This window comes from Microtus pennsylvanicus, chromosome 2 (assembly GCF_037038515.1).
Source record: "Microtus pennsylvanicus isolate mMicPen1 chromosome 2, mMicPen1.hap1, whole genome shotgun sequence".
NCBI lineage: Eukaryota > Metazoa > Chordata > Mammalia > Rodentia > Cricetidae > Microtus > Microtus pennsylvanicus.
In genome coordinates this window covers 151,916,101-151,934,098 of record NC_134580.1, presented here as the reverse complement: position 1 = coordinate 151,934,098, position 17,998 = coordinate 151,916,101, and the positions used below count along the sequence as shown (strand labels likewise).

At 54.8% G+C, this 17,998-nt stretch overlaps 1 protein-coding gene across 1 annotated transcript; it reads left to right on the top strand.

Annotated features, from left to right (window-relative positions):
- The first annotated feature begins 479 nt into the window (after nucleotides 1-479).
- On the top strand, nucleotides 480-16,329 carry Rbbp8nl (RBBP8 N-terminal like). The gene is made up of 14 exons (XM_075963959.1): nucleotides 480-861; nucleotides 5,748-5,881; nucleotides 7,266-7,308; nucleotides 8,264-8,359; nucleotides 8,610-8,722; nucleotides 9,079-9,151; nucleotides 9,284-9,405; nucleotides 9,495-9,577; nucleotides 9,800-9,966; nucleotides 10,606-11,317; nucleotides 11,565-11,696; nucleotides 14,106-14,144; nucleotides 14,234-14,351; nucleotides 16,095-16,329. The coding sequence occupies exons 2-14, from the start codon at nucleotides 5,821-5,823 to the stop codon at nucleotides 16,220-16,222; spliced, it is 1,887 nt and encodes a 628-aa protein (XP_075820074.1). The 5' UTR covers nucleotides 480-861; nucleotides 5,748-5,820; the 3' UTR covers nucleotides 16,223-16,329.
- Nucleotides 16,330-17,998: the final 1,669 nt, after the last annotated feature.

Below are 17,998 nucleotides of genomic sequence, written 5' to 3'. Positions count from 1 at the left end.
GCCTGGCCTCTCTAGCACCCTGAGCCAGGCTACCTCATACCAAGCCAGCTCCCTGCCCTATTTGTCACCCCAGATTCCACCTGCTGGGGCAGTCAGCCTGAAACCCAGAGATACCCACCCACTTGGAACATCCACAGACCTGAGGCTCAGCCCCTGCCCACCTCTACCACAAGTAGAAGCTAGCTGTCTGTCTCTGCAGGGGCATAGTGGGTATTAGACAAGCCCCAACCCAGTGAAATCTCTCTGAATAGTAGTCTCTAGAGGCACAGGGCCTGGGTTTTGTTTTTTATCCACAAGCCACAGATGAAGAAACCAAGTCAGGACAAGGGAACTGCACCTACCCACGGCCATCCTGGCCACAGACCAGGAAACCAAGGTTAGACAAGGAAATCTGACCTGCCGAAGGTCAGCCAAGGCAAGCTGAATGTAGATAGCATGATGGCCTCCTAAGCATCTAGTCCCTAAGTGGCAAGGCCAACAGCATCTCCTCTCCCTTCATAAGTGCCCACACAGCATGGCTGTGCCCCTGGGCTAGCCAGCGCTCCTATCCAGGGCCCCATAGGATGCTCCCCGTGACGGTCAAGCTAAGGCACCCAGGCAGCTGGGATTATGGGGAAACAATCTAACTCTATGCTCATGGCCAGCCGGTTCTTCCACTCTCTCTGAGATGGCCAGACCAGTCGAGCGGCTTTGGGCAGTCCCTGCCTCCTAGCAGCTCCCGGCTGGGAGAATCGGAAACCCGTCAGGCGGGTTTGGTCAAAATTCTGTCTTGCAAGTTCATGCTGCTTGCTCCTATCTCTCCCAGGAGGGGATCACACGGGACCGAGGCCCCTGGAGGTCCAAGGCTGGCCAAGAGGCCATGTGAGTACACGCTTACAGCAGGCAGGGCCCTTCCAGGAGCTGGGTGGGCTAGAGTTGTTGGGGTGCTCACCTTGGGGGCTGGAGACCCAGCTCAGACTTCAGAGCAGGCAGCCCTGAGGCAGAAGGCAGGAAGCAGAAGGCCTGGGAGGCGGGAGGCAGGGACAGGCAGGCTGGCCTGCCTTCACCTGTGGGAGGTAAGGAGGACTGCCTGATGCCTGCTCCTGGGGACCAAGCAAGGAGGAGGAAGGCTCGAGGGTTTCCTGGGCAGAACTTTGGGAGCAGCAAACGTGAACCCTGGTGAGACACTCTGGCCCCAATCTCTGCAGGGGGCTCCAGGGCCTAGGATATAGGCTGGTGTCCTATCCCTAATAGGCACAGTGTCCTCAGTCTCTCACCACCTAGCCCCTGTGAGTCCAGAGACTGTGCAGTCATGGGGACGAGGGGAGCACAAGGCCATGTCCAGCCGCCCATAGCTCCGAGCTTGGCAGGGGGACATTGTCAGGCCCTGAAGTTGGGTCAATAGCTGCAGTACTGCAGCAGGCAGTGGGAGACAGTAGGATCAATCACTGGCCTACTCAGTCTCCTAGTCTCCTGCCCCAGGTCTGGGAGGATGGAGTCAGGTTGCAGGACCTTCTGTCACCTGAGCTGCAAAGCTACCTCAGGCAGGCTGTGTGCACACAGGCATGAGACATGAAAATGTCTGTGTCCACTGCCTGTGTGTACACAGCCATCCCTAGCCCCGTGTAAGGGTCGTATGCATGAAAGGGGACGGGCTGATGGTGTGCAAAGGCATTTACTTTTGGCATGTATACACAGATGTGGGTTTCTCCAGCCGTTGCTTTGTCTGTCTGTGGAGGCTACCTGTCTCTGCGGGTTTATTGTCAGAAAGATATCAGAAGACACCTCTCCACATAGCCGCAACCCAGACCGACCCAAGAGGTTGCCGGGAGGCCCGTGTGTCTAGCCTGTATCTCTTGTGACCTGATGATGGTAGGCAGATACCATCTCTTAATCTCAGATTTCTATAAATTAAGAGCTGCCATAGGTGACCATGAAGTGCACATGGGAGCACGTGGGCTTAGAAGCCACCCCCCCGTCCCTGTCTGGTCCCCTGGATCATGGAAGCTCCCACTTCATATCAGGCTCCTCCTATCTCTGTGGTCACCACCACCAGGTTTATGAATGGGGAAACTGAGGCACAGCCAGATGAGTAGCAGCTTGGCTAAAGCTACTGTGGGAGATGCTTTGCCCATCCCTTCAGTCTCCCATTCAGAGGATGAGAGGAGATGGAAGCAGCCAGACTCTTGTTCAAATCCAGCCTCTGCCTCCCTGCCTCTTGTCTGCTCCGTGTCTTGGAGTCTGAATGCGTAGCATGGGATACTCAGTATTTCCTCAGTACTGTGTACAGCAGCATCTGCCGTCATTACCACCTCTGTGGCCATTGCTGCTTTCTGTGGCTAAGTGGACATCAGATGGTTTGACTAACAGCTCATCCTTAAAGAAACAGAATGAGGGTTTGCTGAAGAGTCCTCTTCCCTTGAGGGCCTTCTAGAAGAAAGGGGGCCAGGCTTTGAGGAGAGCCAGGCAGGGTGGAAGTCGTTGGTCTCTGATTTAGCATTCTGGGAAGGGAAGGAAGCCAGCTGCCGTCACCCACCAGTGACAGGAGTCCAGGGGCTCCAGCTGCCCCAGAGAACACATCTAGGTATGGCCACTGAGCCACCTCTTGGGCTTTGCCACATCTGTTCTTATTGGGAGTTACAGCTGGGGCCATGAGCCCTGCCCTGAAGGGAATGCATGGCACCTTCCCTGGGAATGGCCACCAAAACCCACGGACTAATGGTCATTTTGTGTCCACCGTCTGCTTAGAACACAGGAAGGGATCTGTCCTCCTACAAAAGGTCTTTTTGTTTGTGAGACTCAGGTCTGTCCCAGGAGGGAGGGCACTGTTAGTCCCCTGGGAGCTGTACATGAGGGAGATAGGAGGTTCAGGGTTCCCTCTGTCACACACAGAATACGGCCACCTGACTTCTGCCTGGAACATGTGATACCCGTGAGAGTCTTACAGAAACCCAATACAGGACATGGGTGTGTCATTACCCCCAGATGAGGAAACAGGGGCTCAAAGCAACTCACCCGAGGCTATACACAGGAAGGAAGAATCGTATTCAAAGCCCAGGTTAGTGCTCTAGGCTAGCACTCCTGTGTCCTCTGGGACACCAGCCTGCTGGTCTGCTGTGACTGGCAATGGGAGGCCCCTCTGGGGAACTGTGAGGTACAGGTGAAGGGTCTGAGGTTCAGTTGAGGCTCCTTGGAGGCAGGTGAGCCTGAAGAACAGGTGGGGGCTCTACAGAACAGGTAGGGCCCCACAGAGTAAGTGGGGGGGTCTAAGGTTCAGGTGGGGCTCCTGGGAGGGCAGTAGGGACACTTGGGGTAGTGGAGGCCCCCATGGAGCATATACGTGCCTTAGAAGGTAAAAGGGGACCTGAAGGTGCTGATAGGGGCTCTTGAGACAAGTAGAGGTGCCATGGAGTAGGTGGAGATTCAAGTAAGGGACTGGGGGTGGGGATGGGGAAAGAAGGGGAGGGAACCTGAGGCTCAAGTTGGCTCCCCGGGGAGGCAGGCGGAGCTTAGAGTATGCCTCCTGGTGAGAACTTGTGATAGCAAGCTTCTGCCATCCCTCAGGCTTCCTCACTGTAGAGTGCTTTCCTAAGCACTGACAGGGGAGCGATCTGGCTTAGGGACGTGCTCTGTCTGGTTCTGGTGAGCCGCACTGAGTTGGTTCGAATAGCACTCAACCTGTCCATGTAGAAGCCAGCCATATCTCACATCCTCCTGCCTCTTGCCGGCTTTAATTCTAAACAAACCACCTCTGTCCCTGCATCTTCACAGACAAAGGGAGGCAGATTGGCCTGAAGGTGTGTAATGTCTTTGTAGGTGGCAGCTGCTCCCAATGTCGTCTCTGCCTCCCCAACTGCTCTGGCAGCAGCAAAAGATGGAGCAGAAGCTGTTCTGCTGCCTTGTCCCTCCACCAGCTCCTTCCCAAGGGCTCAGTGCCCACACAGACATTCCAACCTGGATGTCAAGAGTGAGGGCCCTGTCTAGGGACCTAAGGTTCAGGGTTAAGGTTCATATCTCTGCCTACCCCCATTACCACTCTGCATTTTTGCAGCCCCAAAGCACCCTCACACATTCCTGGGTCCCACCCTTCTGGGTTGAAGATCGCACCAAGCTTATCACCTTTGCAGGCTTCTTACTTCACAGCTCCCTACAGCTGGATGCAAAGACAGCCATGGCCTCTGAAGAGACCCACTCCCACCTACAGAGCTCCCTGCATTCCCAAGACTCACAGAGCAGGCCTCCTGGGGACAGCCACTCTGTTGGCACAAGGCTTCTGGGCATGGGCCTGTGTATTCTTAAAAGCCAGGTTCATTCCTCCCATGGGTGCCCATTTCTGCACCAAAATGGCTTGAAGGATGCATCCAGGCATCTACCACCCTCCATTTCCTTTCCCTGCCTGGACCCCTAAAAGTCTAGAATGGTAGAAGCTGGGCACAGGGACACCCTAGGCACGGCAGGGGCCCAGGAAACTGAGTTCCACTTTATCTCAGTTGTATGTGTCTCTGTCATCTGATTACCAGGGAAGTCACGTCATCCCTAGAGCAATGTTACCCTGGATCAAGACGACCTTGTTTGATCTTGTCACGGCCCTGGGTCCCTGGACAGGACACACCATGGAGATCTGAGGGAACTAAGCCAGTGTCCAGCAGAGAATTCAGGACTGCTCTTTGGGGACCTTGAGAGTAACAGCCTAGTGGTCTGTGCCATAGGCTAGAATGAAGAAACTAAACAGCATATAGACCCAGAGCCCATATAGACCTCACCCCAGCCTACAGGCTCTTCTACAGGTGTTGGCCCAGCCCATAAAGCAGGTGCTAGGGACTGGGGAAGAACCACCTGCTGGGCGAGTCTGGGTGGAATTGCAGGTGCTGGCTTAACCCCTTCCTAGCCCTGTTTGTCCCAACCAGCTGGTCCCACCTCCTTGCCTTCAGCAAGGTAAGGCCTACACAGCTGAACATACCAGCCCTCTGGAAAACATCCTGAGCTCATGCTGGGTGAATAATCAAGTCTGAGTTCAAATCTACTCCCCATCCCCACTCCATCCCCCCAACAAGGTGGGGGCAAGTCCTCTTTGAACCTCAGTTCCCCCACTTGGAGAGAAGTTCCTGGAGCTATCTTGAGGATTAAATGGTAAAAAATGATACCCACCCGTATTGAATTCAAGGAAGAAAAAAGGCAGCTAGGTCCTGGTCGTGTGACCTAGGACTGGGACACTCAGCCTCTGACCCCTCAAGGCTGGGGCAGTTAGCCCACAAGGATATCCCTCCTTGAGATGAGCCTTGGCTCCCAGACCCTGGTTGAGGGACCTCCCAATTCTTCATTCCCGCGTCCCTCATCTACCAAACACAGAGCCACCAACTGTCACTTCCAGGACTATAGCCAGCTCTGGGAGAGCTAGAGCCCAGGTGGATCTGTGAACAGTTTGGGAGCCCATCTTCTTCCTGGTTTCTGTCCCCACACCATAGATGTCTTTGCTTGGTGAGTTCCCGTGGCCACCACGGCCACAGTGTAGCACAGGATCCACTGCCCTTCTCCCTACTCCTAGCTCAGCCTCCAGAAGTCAGTCCGTCCAGTACTCTGACCCCATGCAGTTTTTACTCTTAACCCTTCCATCCTCCACCATCCAACCTTTAGCCATTCACTCTCTGCCCCTCCCCCTGGGCAGCCCCTCACAGAAAACGCATTTGCCCCACACCTGAAGAGCTCTCCTCCTTTTCAGCCCAAGCCCCTACTTAAATCAACCTTCTCCCCAACTCCCCTACCTACAGGCTGGACCCAGAAGGACAGTAGAGCTCCCAACCCTCCTGTGACTAGTGCAGAGTGGCCAGCGCACAAGGAGCCATGGACAGCTTCATGGAGTCACTGAACAGACTGAAGGAGGCCCATGAGAAGGAGGTTCTGGGTAAGTGGTTAATAGAAGGCTCCCCTGTGCTCATAGGAAGATGGTCTTGGGGGTCTGGGCAGGTTAGGGAACTTCCAGGATACCCCTTTAGTACTCAGTAGGTCTGTCTGTAAAACAGAATCCTGACCAAAGGACACAAGTGCGCGGTATCCAGACTCGGCCTGGAGCACTTCCTCATCCAGAATGTTTTCAGACCACACCCCATGGTGTGAACCGGAAGAGGGACCTATTCAGAGATCACCATCAACACCTCATGACCACAAGCTGCATCCAGCCCCCAAGCACAGCCCTGCTGTGTCTTCTCAGAGGACTAGCAGGTCCAGCACAATATCTCCTAACTCGGAGGGCAGTCTCCCATTCTAGAGCTCCTAAGGCCATAGGAAGTGTCTAGGGCACTGAACAGACACTCCCTCACCCTCCAGCCCCTGCTAAGTTCCCCAGCCATCAGGGTGCCCTCCACCCACCTCATTACAATTCCAATTCAGTCCTGGGAGGCCTTCCAGGAAGAGCCAACTGAAGGTCGAGGAAGCCAGACACTCCCCCAAGCCTCAGGGAAGAAGCCACTCTGTCCTTCTGAGAACCCCCAGGCCTACCCAGGCTGGGATCAGTCTCACTGGATCCCAAAGAGGTGTGTCAGTGAGAACTTGCTCTGAAGGCCTGTTGATTGTACATCTAATGTTTCAGGAAATGTCCCAGAAGCAACAGAAACAATACCTGGCCACGTGTGCCTGGGGATACGAGCTATGGTTAATAGGATTTCATCTTGAGAGGTGAAGAGCCAGCACTGACCAAGATGAGAACACTCCCTAAAGAGGAGTGGATCTTCTTTTGGCAGTTGGTTTGGGCTGTCAGACAATCTTCACCATACCTGAGAGACTTGGTTGGCTACACAGGAACTCAGGGTGGGGCAGAGGCTGCTGAACCCTGGGGGCAAAGAACTTGTTGCTGCTGAGAGAGTAGATGGCTAGACCCACCCTAAGGTCGAGCTGCTCTGAAGACCGAACAGAACCTCAGTAGACCCAGTAGACACTGGCAGGTCCTGAAGTTAGGGGTGTATCTAGCTTCCCCTCCCTAACACTAGCACTACCACCCCCCCCAAAAAATAGCCACTCTTGGATGCTCTGCTCCTGCCAGGCAGCCAACCACTTCCAGGACCAGGTCTCTGTCAACCGCTAATTAAACGCTAAGTTAGGGACCCCGGCCTCAGTTCAGGAAGTCAGAGCATTTGGGCCGCTGGTGCAGATGGGGTGGGTGTCAGTGAGCAGGAGTCTGGAGAGGATCCCATGTGACGACCAGGGCAGGAGTTGCCACCTCATGCCTCAGCCCCACCGGTGCTGTGGGAAGCATCTGGACCTGACCTGTACCTGTCTATCTTCTCTGCTAGGCCTGCAGAACAAACTTCTAGAACTGAACTCAGAGCGGTGCCGGTGAGTCAACCCAGCCGAACCAGCAGAGCAGACAGGAGGGCAGCTGTTCTCACAGGCCATGGCCACCCACACTGCCCCCAAGGGGACAGGGAGTCTCTTGGCCAGGTGACACTGTTTATGTGGTAGAGCCGGGACTAGACCATTGAGATGTTAGCCCCAACGGGTCTGGCGTGGCCCTCCACTTGGAGACCTAGTGAGACCAAAGCCCCCGTCACAGTACTTATTGTGGGTCCCAACGCATAGCCTCAATTGCTGGTGGCTGACCTTCCTGCAGGTCCCCTTCCTGTGTCCCATCTCTGGCTAAATGAGTGACTCTCAACCTTCCTAACACTGTGGTCCTTTAACACAGTTACCCCTCATGTTGTGCTGACCCCCAACCATAAGATTATTTTCTTTTTTTATTTTTATTTATTTATGTATTTATTTTGGTTTTTCGAGACAGGGTTTCTCTATAGCTTTGGAGCCTGTCCTGGAACTAGCTCTTGTAGACCAGGCTGGCCTCGAACTCACAAAGATCTGCCTGTCTCTGCCTCCCGAGTGCTGGGATTAAAGGCGTGCGCCACCACTGCCAGGCTACCATAAAATTATTTTCATTGCTACTTCAGAACTGTAATTTTGCTATTATTAATGGATCATAATGTAGATATCTTTGCTTTCCAATGATCCTTATAAAAGAGTTGTTTGACACCACCCCCCCACACACACCAAGGAGTTGCGATCCCCAGGTTGAGAAACAATGGACTAGACCAGGGTCCATATGTACTGTAGTTAAGGTAACAAGAAGACAAGATAGGCCATAAGAACAGTTCTATCTGAGGGTGTGGAACTGAGCCCCATTAGAAGGGCCACACTCTAAGGGAGATCCCTACAGGGAGCTGCCAAGGGGGGCCCCACCCAAACCCAGGCTAAGCTGGCCATTAAGACCAGTGTTCCACCTCAGCTGTTTGCCACACAGGGATGCACAGAGAATAGAAGAGCTCTTTGCCAAAAACCACCAGCTCCGGGAGCAGCAGAAGGCACTGAAGGAGAACCTGAGGGTGCTAGAGAACAGGTGAGGGCCCCCCTCCCAGAGTCAACCTGGGGGCCTTTAGCACAGACCAAGCCAGACAGGTGTCTCAAAGCCAGGCTTTGCAGAACCTTAAGAGAAAATCCTCAAACTTAATCGCACATGGGATGCTAAGCCCTCAGCAGGAGGCAGGCCTGGGGGACCATGGACCACAGTTTGGAAAGGCAGGACGTGTCCTGGCAATGGGGCATAAGGAACCAAATGTCTGCCTCAGTGTGACTTCTCCTATCCTTAGGCTGAGGGCTGGCCTGTGCGATCGCTGCATGGTCACCCAGGAGCTGGCCAGAAAGAAGCAGCTGGAACTGGAAAGTGCACACCTGCAGAGCCTGCAGCACCTCTGCATCCTCAGTGAGCCACACCCACAGGCCGGGGACCCCAGGGCCTGGTCAGCCCACACAGAGCCACAGGGAAAGGAGGAGGCATGACTCCCAGTCATCACACCAATTCCTGGGCGAGGGCATCCCCACTCTCCTGACCTTCCTGAGGGAGCTCTAGGGACAAGCTGGAGTGTTGACCTCATCCTTCTGCAGACCGCAGGCAGAGGTTCACTCAACACCATCCCACAGTCCACACCTACAGCCAGTTTTATACTCCTGCCTGCTATGAGCCAGACTAGAGCAAGACAATGAGAGCCTCTCTGGTGCTGTGGGAGTCCTGTCTCCATCCTGCCCCATGACCTCGCTAATCGCCACCACTCTTTGCAGCCAATGAGATGAATGGGCTGAGGGAGGAAAACAAGATCCTGAAGGAAGAAATGAAGCTGCTTCGGAGCCTGCGGTGAGGGGGGCAACACAGGCCCAGACGCTCGCTCAGCAGACCCGTGTCCTTAGAATCCCGCCCCACAGGGTGTCCTGATGTCCCAGTTCTCTAGCTTCTGTATCCTCATCATTGGCCTCCTGTCCTCTCCAGAGACAAGGCTGCACCCCAGGCCTGGGAGGGCTCCTCAGAGCCCGCATCACCCATGCTGCCCCCCTCACCTGGGAACCGGAAGGGAGACCCGGAGGAGGCGGAGGAAGAACAGCCAGGCACAGGTCCATGGGGTTAGCGGGAGGCAGGGAGATTGGGCACCTGGGGGATCCCACAGTGTCTCCCTAGCTCCTTGTCATTCTTCTTCCCACAGATAAGGTGTCAAGCCACAAGACTTCCCCAGTGGCCAGAATTTCCCCAGCTGCCAACCTGCCTGAGCCACGGGCCTTGGACATGGTGAGGACAATGGTCTTGACCCCTGACCCTCCCCCCAATACTCAGTGCCATCCTGACAAGTGGGCTGGCCCCATAGTCCTGCCTTGTTCAAGGTACTTTGTGCCAACTTGACACCCATCAGGCCTGTCCCCAGGCCAGACAGGGACACTGAGCTTCATAAGAGGTGGGGGAGGCAACCCCGGGTGAGATGACCTGCCAGGCTGACCCGCCCACCCTGTACAGAGCCCTCAGTGCATCTCCAACCAGCTGCACTCGACAGTAGCTGTGGTGCGGCCTGGCTCCCGGGCCTGCCCACAGGACAGTGGCACCGCCAACGGAACACCCCCGCCGCCAACCACCAGAAGCAGCCCACCCAGCCCACCATACGAACATGGCCTCCCTGTGGACAGGTGAGGCTCTACCCACCACTGTGAGCAACACTCTGCTTCTGCCCCATAGTAGAGGCAGGACACTGGTAGACACCTTGGCTCGGGCACTCAGAAGACCTAGGTAAAGCTCCAGTCTCATGGCCTAGCGGAGCCAGTGGGATTGTGGGAGATGGACAGGGGGATCAGACACTCTAGGTAGCTGGTGCTCTCCCCACCAGATATTGTAATTCACTTTCTGTTGCTGGGATAAGCAAAAACTCTGACCAAAAGCTTACACAGCCTAGGAGTGTCTGCCCAGGAGACGGTGACACCCGCCATGGGCTGGGCTCTCCATCAGTTAATAATCAAACAATCTCCCATGCATCAGCCAATCAGATCTAGGTAGCACATCAACTGAGACTCCCTTCTCCTGAGGCTGCCTCAGCAATTAAAGCTAAAGACACAGGAGGAGGCATAGGACCCAGTGTGTTCATGCTCTGGGTCCTTTTTGACCAAATCTGCCACCTTCTATACATAGTGGCCTCCAGAGAGGGTATGAGAATCCGCCCTCTCCCATGACCATGTGACCTCAGGTGGCTTGCCTGACCATCCATGAAGTGAGGTGCCTATTGTCTTCCCTCTAGGATCTCACTTAGCCAGTCACTCTTCTCTTTCCCCTAGCTTCCTGCGGGCCTCTCGGCCATCAGCCCTAGCCTATGAGACGCTGAAGCGCTCCCTTCAGACCGATCGCCTCTGCCTCCTGAATCGTCACCTGTCTCTGCATCTGCAAAGCCCCCACAGGAGCCCCCCGGCTCCTGCTACAGCTGCCAAAAGCCCCCTGCCCCAGGGCCTGAAAACTAGAGAGGCAGAGGCATGGGAGGAGCCTGGCGCCCTGATGGGCATACAGGACCCACGGCTGGAAGGAGCATTGCACCTGCTGCTGGTTCAGCAGCAGCTGCGGGCACGGGCAGGGGCAGGCAGTGCCAGGTTGAGGGTCCCATCCACACAAGAAAATATGCCATCTTCCCCACCAGCTGGTTCGGATTCTGAGAGCTCTGAGAGTGAGGCCCCCAGGACAGCTTTGAGCACAGAGGCCCAGCCTGATGGGTGGCATCCGCAGTCCACAAGCCAATGTAGCCCCCCAAGGAAGGAGATACATGTGACCACTCAGGACTGTCCCCCAGACAAGCCTCTGGACCTCTCTGACCGGGGACGGTGTCGGGACAGCCTCAAATCCACTAGCCAACCTTTGCCACTCAACACCACAGTTGCCCACGCTCCCAGCCCCCAGCTGCCCACCTTGTCCAGACCTGTGATTCACAGCCCCCATACTCTCAGCAATGGCAACACACAGGCCAGAACTCAGGAGCCTGAGGAACACTCTACTCCCAAGGTAAGGGTCCCAGTTCTGGCCTTACTCTCTATGCCATTGCACTACAGAATGGCATTCACATCTCCTTGGGCTGCCTTCTCTCTGCTGCACCAGTTTGTGCCAAAGAGCAGCCTAACGGTCCTGTTCACACCCGGAAAGGACTGAATATCCACCTACTACAGCCTGAAGATGGAGTTGGCTCAGGGACACACACAGACAGACAGAGACACAGAGAGAGATACTCAAACCATTAATTTGCCTCTCCTAGGACACCTCACACCTTCTCCCAGGGACCCATGCCAGCCTGACCTCTCCTGGAAGGACAGCAGAGGAGGCTGGAGGAAAACCAAGGCCAATACCCCACTTGCAGAGACCTGCCACTGATGGGACCACAGGTGAAGTCAGCACTCAGAGAACCAGTCCAGTGGGAAGGGATGTGCAGTGGGAACTAACGTACAGTGGGAAGGGATTGCAGTGGGAATGGATGTATAGAGGGAAGTGATGTGCTGTGGGAACTGATGTGCAGTGAGAAGGGATGTGCAGTGGGAAGGGATGTGCAGTGGGAACTGATGTGCAGTGGGAAGGGATGTGTAGTGGGAACGGATGTACAGTGGGAAGGGATGTGCAGTGGGAAGGGATTGCAGTGGGAACGGATGTGCAGTGGGAAGGGTGTACAGTGGGAATGGATGTGCAGTGGGAAGGGTGTGCAGTGGGAACGGATGTGCAGTGGGAATGGATGTGTAGAGGGAAGGGTGTACAAGTGGGAACGGATGTGCAGTGGGAAGGGTGTGCAGTGGGAACTGATGTGCAGTGGGAATGGATGTGTAGAGGGAAGGGTGTGCAGTGGGAACTGATGTGCAGTGGGAAGGGTGTGCAGTGGGAACGGATGTGCAGTGGAATGGGATGTGCAGTGGGAATGGATGTGCAGTGGGAATGGATGTGCAGTGGAATGGGATGTGCAGTGGGAACGGATGTGCAGTGGGAATGGATGTGTAGAGGGAAGGGTGTACAGTGGGAACGGATGTGCAGTGGGAAGGGTGTGCAGTGGGAACGGATGTGCAGTGGGAATGGATGTGTAGAGGGAAGGGTGTATAGTGGGAATGGATGTGCAGTGGGAAGGGTGTGCAGTGGGAACGGATGTACAGTGGGAACAGATGTGAAGTGAGATGGGATGTGCAGCGGGAAAGGATTGCAGTGGGAAGGGATTGCAGTGGGAAAGGATGTGCAGTGAAATGGGATGTGCAGTGGGAACGGATGTGCAGTGGGAAGGATGTACAGTGGGAAGGATGTACAGTGGGAACGGATGTGTAGTGGGAATGGATGTGAAGTGAGATGGGATGTGCAGTGGGAAGGATGTGCAGCGGGAAGGGATTGCAGTGGGAACGGATGTGAAGTGAGATGGGATGTGCAGTGGGATGGGATGTGCAGTGGGAAGGATGTGCAGTGGGATGGGATGTGCAGTGGGAACGGATGTGCAGTGGGAAGGATGTACAGTGGGAACGGATGTGTAGTGGGAATGGATGTGAAGTGAGATGGGATGTGCAGTGGGAAGGATGTGCAGCGGGAAGGGATTGCAGTGGGAACGGATGTGAAGTGAGATGGGATGTGCAGTGGGATGGGATGTGCAGTGGGAAGGATGTGAAGTGAGATGGGATGTGCAGTGGGATGGGATGTGCAGTGGGAAGGATGTGCAGTGGGAAGGGATGTGCAGTGGGAAGGGTGTGCAGTGGGAACTGATGTGCAGTGGGAATGGATGTGTAGAGGGAAGGGTGTGCAGTGGGAACGGATGTGCAGTGGGAAGGGTGTGCAGTGGGAACGGATGTGCAGTGGAATGGGATGTGCAGTGGGAATGGATGTGCAGTGGGAATGGATGTGCAGTGGAATGGGATGTGCAGTGGGAAGGGATTGCAGTGGGAAGGGATGTGCAGTGGGAAGGGATTGCAGCAGGAAGGGATTGCAGTGGGAACGGATGTGCAGCGGGAAGGGATTGCAGCGGGAACGGATGTGCAGCGGGAAGGGATTGCAGCAGGAAGGGATTGCAGTGGGAACGGATGTGCAGCGGGAAGGGATTGCAGTGGGAACGGATTGCAGCAGGAAGGGATTGCAGCAGGAAGGGATTGCAGCGAGAACGGATGTGCAGTGGGGATGGATGTGCAGTGGGCATGGATGTGCAGTGGGATGGGATTGCAGTGGGAAGGGATTGCAGTGGGAACGGATGTGCAGTGGGATGGGATGTGCAGCAGGAAGGGATTGCAGTGGGAAGGATTGCAGTGGGAAGGGATGTGCAGTGGGATGGGATGTGCAGTGGGATGGGATGTGCAGTGAGAAGGGATTGCAGTGGGAAGGGATTGCAGTGGGAAGGATTGCAGTGGGAAGGATGTGCAGTGAGATGGGATGTGCAGCAGGAAGGAATTGCAGTGGGAAGGATTGCAGTGGGATGGGATGTGCTGTGAAATATGATGTGCAGTGGGAAGAGATGTGTAGAGGGAAAGGGAGTGATTGGCAGCCTGCTGGCCTCCAGCGTGGTCTCTCCCATTGTGGATAGAGGCTCTGAGGCTCAGAAGTATTGCTCTCTTCTCATTTGAGGAAGGGAAGGCACCAACCCACAGGGCTGTAGGAGTCAAGCAGGAGGTTATCTAGTGGGGGGGCCTGGATTCAGATCTCCAGCAAAAGCCTTGAGGAAGGTTACCAGCTCCTCTGTGTCTTCAACTGAAGAGTTATTCTCATTGTCCTGGGACACCATGTCTAGGGCCACCAGTCTGGCTGACTCCATTCGTGTCTTTCAGAGCCCAGCAAGGTTAGGGCACAGAGGCCAGAGCTGCAGCAACTGGAAGAGTCAGACACCAAGGTAGGTCCTCAACCATTCATTCAAAGTTACCCTGGCAGCAGGCAGGAGAGGGGTTGTTCCTTGCCCTGAGTGTGTTTCCTTCTGCCCAGATGGGACTGACCTCTGAGGCAAGCACAGAGTCAAGCATGCCAGGAGAGAGACAGGCTGAAGGCCATCAACAGGGTCCACAGCAGAAGAGGAAGCGGACCTCAGATCTTCAGGACAAAGGTACCTGCCTCCTGGAAGGGCAAATAGAGCAACATATATGGTAGGTGCCTCTCCTAGACCCCTGGAGAATGGCATCTGGGGACCAGCGAGAGCCTGACGGAACCCCTGAACCTCCCCAGTAGAGACCTCTGTGAATCCCGACCACATGGCCTCCTGGCAGTACTCCTGGGCCTTAGCTTCCTTCCCTCAAGAGCACCAACACCAGCGCTCTATAAAACTTCAGTGGGAGAAGAGCAGAGCTGAAAGGGGCTGGGGGTGCATCTCAGCTGGTAGAAGGCTTTCCTGGCATGCATGAGGCCCTGGATTCTAACCCCAACACTGAAAAAAAAAATTGACATCTTCCACAGGGAACAATATTTTGGGTTTTTTGTTTTGAGACAGGCTCTCATTATGTAGCCCTGACTGGTCTGGAACTTCCTCTGCAGACCAGAGAGACCTCACACTCACAGAGACTGTCCTGCCTCTGTCTCCTGAGTGCTAGGATTAAAAGTATGCACCGCTAAACCCAACCACAGGAAACAACGTAAATCATGTTGTCCTCTTCAGCTGCAGTAAGATCAAGGCCAGCCTATGCTATTATGAGTGAGCCCCTGTCTCAAAAAGTGGGGCGGGGGGAAGAGTGGAACCGAAGACATTGATTACTGTCCCCCTGGAAGCAGCTCCTTGGGACTGGCATCCTTGGACCCTCTTGTACACCTTTGGGCAGCCACATCCTCTGTCCCTGTGTTCCTTGGGGGTTAGGGTTGCTCATGTGTTTGCTCAGGGCGGTGCCTTTGAGTTCAGCTCTGCCCGATAAGATAGCAGGAATCTCAGACTGGTCCCGGGTATGAGAATCATGACACTTCCTGCTCCAATGCACAATGGTGAGTCTTTGAACACCTAAGCTAATATGCATGTGGCCTATGTTTGCCCAGGCTACAGCTCAGCAGGCTGGGCTGGGGCCACAATAAGCCATTGTTGCTGGAAAGGGACTGACCGCAGCCTGTGTTTGCTCCGAGTGGAGGCCAGGGTGCCTGTGTCATTTCCAAGCACTTCCTGCTGTGTGCGACATGGAGTGGGTGTGGCTCACCTGGGTTCCCAGTGTGTGCTTGCACCTTTCACACTCGCAAGCCAGCCCCCCTCCCCTGTCCTCCCAGGTAGAATTGGGCCAGGGACAGCTAGCTCCAGGCACCCTGTGGGTAGCACTCCTCCATTCCCGGACACTGCCTGGTAGTCAATGGGAACAAGCTCATTGTAAGGATCCTGCTTTACCTAGCAGGGTGACACACATCCCAGCATTACCCTGAGCCATGCAGAGTGGGAGGGGTATGTAGTTGTCTCTACTTTAGGCCTACAAATTCACCCAGCGGGTAGAATTGGCACTATATGACAGATGGGGAAACTGAGGCTTGGTATGTGAATTGGTCCAAAGCCACAGGTCTGCTTTGTAGACCTACCATCTCAGTAGGTCCTGGGTGTGACCTGCCCAGAGCCAGATGCCCCTCCCTTGTAGTCACAGTCCAGCCACCCTGTGGCAGTGAGGGAGACTTTGGGGCTGGGCTCTGTGAGAACCATACTCTTGTGACTCTCCTCCCATGCTCCAGCCACTCAACACCTTGTTAGGAACAAGAGTGGCCAGCTGGCTTCATGGAGTTTAGCTTTCCTAAGCCTAGATAGAAGCTAAAAGCCAGAGAAACATCTAGGGAGGAGAAACAAGACCACAGGGCCATTTTCATGCCTCTTCTAACTTCATATTTCCCACAGCCCCGAAGAAGCCATCTCAAGGGAGAAGGAAGCCAAAGGAATCTTCGACGCTAACAGACAGCCCCGGGAGCCCAAGGGACATGGAGGACTTCAGCCTTTCCCCTATTGACAGCTGTCAGGAGTCCTAACCCACCACAGCTGGGAACAGTCAGTACACGGAGGCTCTTCCTGACATCCAGACGGTCTGTGAGGCACATCTCCCTCCCAGGTCTCTGGGCGGCTTCTCCCCCTCTCAACCGTGTTCCGGGTGCAATCAGAGGTTCCAGAGCCTGCAGAAATCTCCAGGCCAGGAAGAAGCGGTCTCAGGCGCCCCCTTGTGGAGCATGAGCAAATGCAGCCAGCAAAGAGGAAAAGGGGAAGGCATTGTGACCTCGGGAGAGCGCAAAGAATATGAACAGTAATATACACAGCTGGCAGGGCTGAGGTCAGGGGCACTGGCCCATTTAGGCAGGCGACCCAGGATTAACTGAATTCAAGTGCAGGAAGACAAAGCAAAAGTAGCCCGTCTGTTCTGTAGAGGCCCTGCACACTGACAACCTGGTGCTGTCTCTGAGCCTAAGAATCAGTCCTGAACCACTGGATCACGGGGGTATTGAAGACACTCGGGGACCTGGGCGGATGAAGCTTAGGAACTGCCACTTTCAGAACAAAGACAGGCACTGTGGGCAAAGGGTTTCCGAGTCAGGGTCCAGTGTGAGGAGAGAAGGAAGAGAGAAGGTGTCTTGGGGAGGTCAAGGAAGTGGCATCTAAAACTCAAATTTGGATTTGGGGGGATGAATAGGAGGGTACCAAGTAGGCAAAGTTCCTGGCATGCTTTTATAAGTATCTCGACTCCTGCTAAGAGGTCAGGGTGAAGGCCAAACAGAACTCACTTGACCATGACTGAGGAAGGCCCGAGCTGACCAAGCCAGGTAGAAGGGACCACGGCATAAAAGGGTGCTGCGGAGTAAGAGTTTCAGTCGTAAGAGTCTGAAATTTCTGGAACTGGAGACGTTGTCACTAGGGCTAAGTGAGGCCCAGGCTTAATGAGAGGTACCATTCTCCACTGGGCAGACAGTGGCCTCTCTGCCTGCCACCTGACAGAAGGACCGAATTCCAGGGATATCCAGGGGTGCATGTGCACATGCATGTGTGCATGCATGTGTTGTTGTTGTTGTTGTCTTTTGCAGGTTCCTTGAGTTTTTTTTTTTCAAAATTAAATAAAACACAAGCTGTATGCTCTATCTACTCTAACTTCCTGGTCTGTGAGGGAACACACCACAACACCACACCCAGGAAGAAGCCTAAATGTCCCTCAGGCACCTCGAGGATACCACAGTGCCTGCCTGCATTGGGGGCCAGCTCTAGGGCCAGCTCCACGTGGCACCCTGCTGAGAAGCACACCTCCTTGCCATCCCCACTTGACAGTAGCTTCTGTTGGCCACAAGCTGGTTGTCCTCTCCCACTTCAGGACTGCACATTAGCAACAAGGACCTGGGGCCACCATACCACAGGCCCAACACTCATCTATCCCAAAGCTGCTTAGGCATACAGCTAGTACATCATCGCTACCGGGAACCAAAACTCAGAAAGGTGAGTCACCCCCAAGGCCACTTGCAGACAGTGGGGGTTAACAGCAGCCTGAGCTTCGAGGGCACCACACCCAGGTCAGCAACATCATGACCCCTTCAGGGTTTAGTGTTTGCTCTGACAGAAATGATCCTCTCTGGGAGTTGCCCACAACACGCTTGTGACCAAGCCCTACATTCTACTAGAAAGGAGAACTGCCCACCTTACCACTAGCTCCTGGCAGAGGCCAGCGTGGAAAAGGCAGGGGAGAAGAGGAGAGGGCAGGGTAAGGGTAAGCCTGCTTGTGCAGGGATGAAAGAGTCTGCCAAGGGGAAAAGGGGGTGGGTGTCTGGCAG

Bases quoted from the DNA above. Each gene is read 5' to 3' on its own strand.
- Rbbp8nl (XM_075963959.1), top strand. From the start codon at position 5,821: ATGGACAGCTTCATGGAGTCACTGAACAGACTGAAGGAGGCCCATGAG. The intron at 9,406-9,494 runs GTCCATGGGGTT...TTCTTCCCACAG, and splicing joins GGAAGAACAGCCAGGCACAG to ATAAGGTGTCAAGCCACAAG. The intron at 14,352-16,094 runs GTACCTGCCTCC...TATTTCCCACAG, and splicing joins CTCAGATCTTCAGGACAAAG to CCCCGAAGAAGCCATCTCAA.